The following is an 8148-nucleotide window of genomic DNA, read 5'->3' as shown; positions in this document are numbered from 1 at the left end:
AACTCCATTATGCCAAAATATCTCTTTATTGACTCTACCTCCACTCGCGACCTACTTTCTCTTCTGGCCTCTCTAGTTTAGTGAGCTGTGTTGCTAACTATCTCTTTGCCAGCTTTGAAATCTCAGTATCGTCTTTCATATCTTCTCATTATATCATATGGCCACTAGATTGTGTTGATGCTACTTCTGAAATCCATCCTGAATCTCTTCTTTCTTCTTAGTCCTCACTACCAGTGTTCCAGTCCTAGATTACTGAAATATAACAATGTTGCATAACTGAATCATATGGAATTTCTGTTTTTTGAGGGGAAGGGTGCAGGGGGAGGGTGAAACGAGTAAAGGGGCACATGTGTGCAGTGACTGATGGCAACTAGACTTTCAGTGGTGAATACCATGCTGTCTATATAGAAGTGGAAGCATAATGATGAAATTTATATAATGTTATAAACCAATGTGACCTCAATAAAAAAAAATGTTGCATAAATATATTGTGTTTATATAAGATTGTCTATCTCATAAACAGAAAATATACCTTATTTTCAAAACCACATGAAATTTTAACAAACATCAATGTTATCTTAGACCACAAAAAATGATTCAATAAATTCCAAAAAGTTATAGGACAGATCACATTCTTTGATCCCATGAAATTACAGTTAACACATGTGGAGCTTACATTGAGTTCAGGAGCATTTAAGAAATTTACATATATTCACTCATATAATCCTCATAACTCCATGATGTAGGTACTATTGTTATCTCATTTTATAGATAAGGAAATTGAAGCAGAGAGACTAAAGAACTTTCCCAAGTTCAAACAGTTAATAAGCGATGGGGCTAGGATATAGTACTATAGATGAAACAACCATGTGGTTGTGGATACAAATTGAGGAAATTAAAGTAAAAGTGCACACACGAAAATAGACTGCAAATCTTTATAAAATTTATATTTACTTTAACCTGACCATCTAAACATATAATTATCATGAATTTCCTTTATTCATCATGTTAATTATTCTTAAATAGACAATGGAGTTTTAAACATTTTTAGTTTCTTTTCCTGGAGTCCGAAGAAGATGGAGTTAGACTTTTCACCACTTCCGTCTTTTCTTCAATTCAATCTTCTTCGCTCTGCAGCAGATGCTCCAGTCAGCACAGAATCTAACTGCGTATTCATCATCATTGCACTTCATTCTGCAGTTATAGTATCTTGAAGGACATCCCTCATTAAAAAATAAGCTTCTGGCTTTGAAAAGAGAGAATATTATATTACATTACTTATTTATATATTTTAATGTCTAAAGTGTTTCGTAATAAATTAAAACAGAGAATAATAGCAAAAAAGAATGCAGGAGAGAAAAGTAGAGATATTTAATCAAGATAAATCAGGATTTCTTCTATAAAGAGAGTAGATAAATGAGGCAGTAGCTGAAAAGGGGAAGAGTTTTTGATGAGAACTGTTACAGAATATTTCTTTCTAAAATGAATGATCCATTTAGGGGTAAGGATTCATGATACAAGAAAGAATGTTTAATTTCAGAGATGAAGTCCTTAAAAAGTGAGTGGGGATGAAATCTTGTGAATAAGTAGAGGGGTTAACCTTAAATCAGAGAATGAAGAGGAGCAGAGTAAGATGAAATTAAGTGAAGATATATGGTGGTGGGGAGATGGGGAAGTTATTTCTTGTTGCTTTTACTTTCTTGGTGAAATAAAAAAAAAAATCACCAATTGAGAATGAGAACGGGACAGGGGGAGTTGGGTCTTGGTTCCAACTTTCCAGTGTATTGAGGCTCAAAACTTCACTTTACTGAGGAAGTTTCTGAGATCTGCACAAGGCCCCATAAGCCATAATCTCTCACTTCGGTTTCTGGTTTTCTCTTTCTCCCTCTCTCTTTCTTACACACACACACACACACACACACACACACACACACACACACACAGAGGCATTTTCTTCTATTCTTTGCCCCTCAGAAAACTTCTGTTTTATGGTAATCATTTCCTTACTTATTAAAAATAGTTTTAATACCTGAGTTTTCATCCCTAGACACTATAGTTTTTTCTCATTACAATTTTTGATATTCCCGTTAAATCTACAAGTCCTTCCCAAATCCTTTTCTTACAATTTTTATGTTGAAGAAGTTGAGATGTTTAACCTGTAGTGTTTCCCACAGTTTACATTTTTCTGATTACATACTCTTGGAGAATTCAGCATGTTCCTGTGTCCTCTGTATTTTCAGCAAATTGGCAGCTGGATTTAGAGGCGTGGTCAGACTCATGTTTGATTCCTTTAGCTAGCTGTACTGTAGTTGGTGTTGTGTGTGTGTGTGTGTGTGTGTGTGTGTTTTATCAGGAGGCCCACAATGTCTGGTTGTCTCTCTTTTTGAGATGATAGCAGCTATTGATGCTCAATGACTAGATTCATTAATACAATGGGAGTTGTATATTAATGATTCTGTAATTATATAATATCTTTCATTGTTAATTGTACTACTTTAATAAAGAGACATTTTCTCTAATCTGTTTTTGTTTTTTTCACCACTTTTTTATGATATGACTGATGTGCAAAAAGCTATACATGTTTAATGTATACGACTCAAAAAGTTTGGGGACAAGTATACACCTATGAAACCATCACCACCATCAAGGCCACAGGCATATTCATCACCTACCAAAGTTTCCTCCCACCTCCATTATTATTATTATTATTATTATTATTGGTAAGAATACTTAGCATAAGATCTATCCTCTTAGCAAGTTTTAAGTGTACGATACAGTCTTGTTAGCTATAGGCACTTTGTATATAGTAGAACTTCAGAACTTATTTATCTTGTGTACTGAAACTTGTCCCCTTTGACTAAACACTCCCCATTTCCTCCATTCCTCAGCCCTAGGTAACCACCATCCTACTCTCTATTACTGTGAGAAATCATTGCCAAGACCAATGTCATGAAGCTCTTCTTCCATGTTTTCTTCTAGGAATTTTATAGTGTCAGATCTCATGTTTAAATCTTTAACGCATTTTGAATTTTTTTAATTTTTGAATATATAGATTTTTCTCTATATATGTACTCGTTTGCATGTGGCTATCCAGTTTTCCTAACACTGTTGAAAAGACTGTCCTTTCTCCATTGTGTATTCTTGGCACTCTTGTCGACTATCAATTGATTCTATGTGCGTGGGTTTATTTCTGGGCTCTCTATTCTTTTCCATTAATCTACGTCTGGTTTTATGTCAGTACTTTACTTTTGAAATTACTGTAGCTTTGTAATAGTTTTTGAAATCGTGAAGTGTGATGCCTCCAGTTTTGTTCTTCTTGCTCAAAATTGTTTTGGCTGCTCAGGGAATTTTGTGTTTCCATATGAATTTTAGGATCTTTCATTCTTTTTAATATTTTTTTATCTTTGTTTTAAATTAAAAAAAAATGTTTTAGGATTGTTTTTTCTATTTCTGTAAAAAATGACATTAGGATTTTCATAGGGATTTTATTGAATCTGTAGATTTCTCTGGGTAGTATGAACATTTTAACAATACTAATTCTCTCAATCCATGAATACAGGCTACTGTTCCATTTATCTGTGTCGTCTTTAATTTCTTTCATCATTGTTTTGTAGTGTTCAGTGTACAAATCTTTCACCTCCTTGGTTAAGTTGTATTCCTAAGTGTTTTATTTTTTTGATGCTATTGTAAATGGTATTGGTTTCGTAATTTCTTTTTTAAAATAATTTGTTGTTAGTGTATAGAAATGTAACTGCTTTTTGTATGTTGATCTTATATTCCGTAACATGTTGAATTCTTTTATTAATTCTAACAGTTTTTTTGGTGGCATTTTAGGGTTTTCTCCATATAAAATCATGTCATCTGCCCTTGGAGATAAATAACTTTTCCTTTTAATTTGGATACTTTTTATTTCTTTTTCTTACCTAATTGCTCTGGCTAGGACTCCCAGTACTATGTTGAATAGAAATGGCAAGGGTAGGCATCCTTGCCTTGTTCCTGATCTGAGAGGAAAAGCTTTCAGTTTTTTACTACTGAGTATAAATGAAGAATTTCTTTTCACATTTTTTGTAAGGCAATTCTACTGGTGACACAGTCCCTCAAGTTTTGTCTTAGAAATTATTTTATCAATCAGACAGAGAAAGGAAATACTGTATGTTATCATTTATATGTGGAATCTACAAAAAGTTAAACTCGTAGAAACAGAAAGTAGAATGATGGTTACCAGGGGCTGAGGGGGTGGAGGAAATGGGGAGATGTTGGTCAAAGGGTACAAATGTCCAGTTATAAGATGAATAAGTTCTAGTAATCTAATACACAGAATGGTGATTATAGTTAATAATACTATATTATATACTTGAAAATTGCTAGGAGAGTAAATCTTAAATGTTCTCACCACAAAAAATAAATGGTAATTATGTGCCGTAATGGAGGTGTCAGTTATGGTGGTAATCATTCTGCAATATACACATGTATCGAATCAACATGTAGTACACCTTAAACTTACACAATGTCGTATGTCAATTATATCTCAATAACGCTGGAAAAAATAAAATAAAATTTATGTTTAGAAAAGATAAAACAAAAACAAAGTTTATTACCAGCATTTCTCAGCTATGTTCCTTAATAAGCAGTATATGAGGGTTCTCTTTTCTCCACATCCTCTCCAACACTTGTTGTTTCTTGTCTTGTTAATTATAACCATTCTGACAGATGTGAGGTGATATCTCATTGTAGTTTTGATTTGCATTTGCATAATAATTCGTGATGTTGAGCATCTTTTCATGTGCCTGTTGGCCCTCTGCATATCTTCTTTGGAAAAATGTCTCTTCATATCCTCTACCTATACTTTGATCAAGTTGTTCATTTTTCTGTTGTTGAGTTGCATGAGTTTTTTATGTGTTTTAGAAATTAACCCCTTGTCAGATATAAGATTTGCTAGTATTTTCTCCTAGTTGGTGTGTTCTTTTTTTGATGATCTCCTTTGCTGTGCAGAAACATTTTAGTCTGATGTAGTACCATTTGTTTATTTTTTGTTTCTTTGCCTGAGTAGACATGATATTCAAAAAAATACTGCTAAGACCGAAGTCAAAGAGTGTACTGCCTATATTTTCTTCTAGGAGTTTTATGGCTTCAGGTCTTACATTCAAGTCTTTAATCCATTTTGAGCTAATTTTTGTGTATAGTGTAAGATAATGGTCTATTTTCATTCTTTTGCACATGGCTGTCCAGTATTCCCAACACCATTTATTGAAGAGATTTCCTTTTCTCCATTGTATGTTCTTGGCTCCTTTGTCAAAGATTAGCTATCCATAGATGTGTGGTTTTATTTCTGAGATTTTGATTCTGTTCCATTGATCTGTGTGTCCTTTTTTTTCTGCAGTACCATGCTGTTTTGATTACTTTAACTTTGTAGTATATGTTGAGTTCAGGGAGTGTGATCCCTCCAGGTGTTTTTTTCTCTCAGGAATGCTTTGGCCATTCAGGGTCTTTTGTTGTTACACAAAAATTTTAGGATTCTTTGTTCTATTTCTGTGAAGAATGTCACTGGGTCTGTGATTGGGATTGCATTGAATCTGTAGATTGCTTTATGTAATATGGACATTTTAACTATGTTTATTCTTCCAATCCATGAGCATGGAGTATCTTTCCATTTCTTTATGTTTTCTTTGATTTCTTTCAATAATGTCTTATAGTTTTCAGTGTATAGGTCTTTCACCTTCTTGGTTAAATTTATTCCTGGGTATTTCATTCTTTTTATTGCAATTGCAAATGGGGTCGTATTCTTGATTTCTCTTTCTGCTAGGTCATTATTAGTGTATAAAATGCAACTGATTTTTGTATGTTGATTTTGTACCTTGCAACTGTACTGTATTTATTGATTATTTATAATTGTTTTTTGGTGGATTCTTTAGGGATTTCTGTGTATAAAATCATGTCATCTGCAGTTAGTGAGTTTTACTTCTTCCTTTCCAACTTAGATCCCTTTTATTTCTTTTTCTTGCTTAATTGCTATGGCTAAAACTTTCAATACTATGTTGAGGAAGAGTGGTGAAAGTGGGCATCCTTGTCTTGTCCTGTTCTTAGAGGAATAGCTTTCAGTTTTTCACCATTGAGTATGATGTCGGCTGTGGGTTTGTCATACATGCCCTTTATTACATTGAGGTACTTTCATTTGATACCCATTTTATTGAGAGTTTTTAATCATAAATGGACATTGGATCTTGTCAAATGTTTTCTCTGCATCTATTGAGATGATCATGTGATTTTTATTCTTCATTTTGATAATGTGGTGTATCACATTGATTGATTTGTGGATGTTGAAGCATCCCTCGAATAAAACCCACTTGATCATGGTGTATGGTCCTTTTAAGGTATTGTTGTATTCGATTTGCTAATATTTTGTCGAAGATTTTTGCATATACATTCATCAATGACATTGGCCTGTAATTTTCCTTTTTTGTGTTGTCCTTGTCTGGTTTTGCTATCAGGGTAATGTTGGCCTTGTAAAACGAGTTAGGAAGTGTTCCATCCTCTTCAATTTTTTGGCAGAGTTTGAGAAGGATAAGTATTAAATCTTCTTTGAATGTTTGGTAGAATTCACCAGAGAATCCATCTGGTCCTGGACTTTTGTTTTTTGTGAGATTTTTGATCACTGTTCCAATCATCTTTACTTGTGATTGAACTATCCAGAATCTCTATTTCTTCTTGATTCAGTTGTGGGAGGTTCTATGATTCTAAGAACTTATCTGTTTCTTCTAGGTCATCCAATTTGTTGGCATATAGTTTTTCACAGTATTATCTTATAATACTTTGTATTTCTGTGATGTCCATTGTAATTTCCCTTCTTTCACTTCTGATTTTATTTATTTGAATCTTCTCTCCTTTTTTTCTTAGTGAGTCTGGCTAAGGGTTAGTTAATTTTGTTTATGTTCTCAAAGTATCAGCTTTTAGTTTCATTGATTCTTTTTATTTTTACTTATTTATGTTTTTTAGCCTCTATTTCTTTTATTTCTGCTTGGATTTTTATCATTTCCTTCATTCTACTGACTTTGGCTTTGTTTGTTCTTCTTTTTCCAGTTCTTTTAGGTCCAGTATAAGATTGTTTATTTGAGATTTTTCTTGTTTCTTGAGGTAGGTCTGTATTGCTATATACTTCCCTCTCAGTACTGCTTTTGCTGCATCTCATAAATTTTGATATGTTGTGTTTTCATTTTCATTTGTCTTCAGGTATTTTTTAATTTTTCTTCATTGATCCAATAGTTGTTCAGTAGCGTGTTGCTTAGTCTCCACGTATTTGTGACTTTCTCAGCATTTTTCTTGCAGTTGATTTCTAGTTTCATATCATTGTGCTTGGAAAAGATGCTTGATATGATTTCAATCTTCTTAAATTTGTTGAGGCTTGCTTTGTTTCCCAACATATGGCCTATCTTTGAGAACATTCTATGTGCACTTAAGAAGAGTGTGTATTCTGATGTTTTTGGATGGAATGTTCTATACATATCTATTAAGTCCATCTGGTCTAGTGTTACATTTAAGGCCACTATTTCCTTGTTGACTTTCTGTCTGGATTATCTATTGATACATTGATGTTAGTGGATTATTGAGGTCCCTTATATTATTCTGTTGCTGTCAATTTCTCCCTTTAGGTCTGTTAATAGTAGCTTTATATACTTTCGTGCTCCTGTGTTAGATGCACATATATTCATATGTGTCATGTCCTCTTGGTGGAATGTCCCTTTTATCATTATATACTCCCCTTTTTGTCTCTCATTTTCTTTTTTATCTTGAAGTCTGCTTTGTCTGGTATAAGTATGGCAACACCTGCTTTATTTTGCTTGCCATTTGATTGGAGTATCATCTTTCTTCACTCTGAGCTTGTGTTTGTCTTTAGAGCTGAGATATGTTTCCTGGAGGCAGCATATTGTTGAGTCTTGTTTTTTTAATCCATCCAGCTACTCTATGTCTTTTGATTGGAGAATCCAATCCATTTACATTTAGAGTGATTATTGATATATGAGGGCTTAATGTTGCCATTTTATCTCTTGTTTCCCAGTTGTTCTATATTTCCATTGTTTCTCTTCCCTTATATTTCTGACTGAAATTTCAGTTTTGTGGTTTTCTGTGATGTTTCCTCAGTTTTCTCTTTAT

At 33.4% G+C, this 8148-nt stretch overlaps 1 protein-coding gene across 1 annotated transcript; it reads right to left on the bottom strand.

Annotated features, from left to right (window-relative positions):
- Nucleotides 1–1091: 1091 nt before the first annotated feature.
- LOC131411201 (beta-defensin 131A-like) lies at nt 1092–2279 on the bottom strand. The gene is made up of 2 exons (XM_058549825.1): nt 2198–2279; nt 1092–1267 (listed from the first exon to the last, which is right to left on the bottom strand). The coding sequence occupies exons 1-2, from the start codon at nt 2277–2279 to the stop codon at nt 1092–1094; spliced, it is 258 nt and encodes an 85-aa protein (XP_058405808.1).
- Between the last annotated feature and the right edge of the window lie 5869 nt (nt 2280–8148).

The sequence above is a fragment of the Diceros bicornis genome, chromosome 11 (genome assembly GCF_020826845.1).
Source record: "Diceros bicornis minor isolate mBicDic1 chromosome 11, mDicBic1.mat.cur, whole genome shotgun sequence".
NCBI lineage: Eukaryota > Metazoa > Chordata > Mammalia > Perissodactyla > Rhinocerotidae > Diceros > Diceros bicornis.
Note: the sequence above shows the minus strand (reverse complement) of the source record. Positions and strands in the feature narration are given on the sequence as shown.

Excerpts from the sequence above, each read along its gene's own strand:
- LOC131411201 (XM_058549825.1), bottom strand. The coding sequence starts at position 2,279 with ATGAGTCTGACCACGCCTCTAAATCCAGCTGCCAATTTGCTGAAAATA. Across the intron at positions 1,268-2,197 it reads ACATGCTGAATTCTCCAAGA|TAATATTCTCTCTTTTCAAA; the intron begins GTATGTAATCAG and ends AGTAATGTAATA.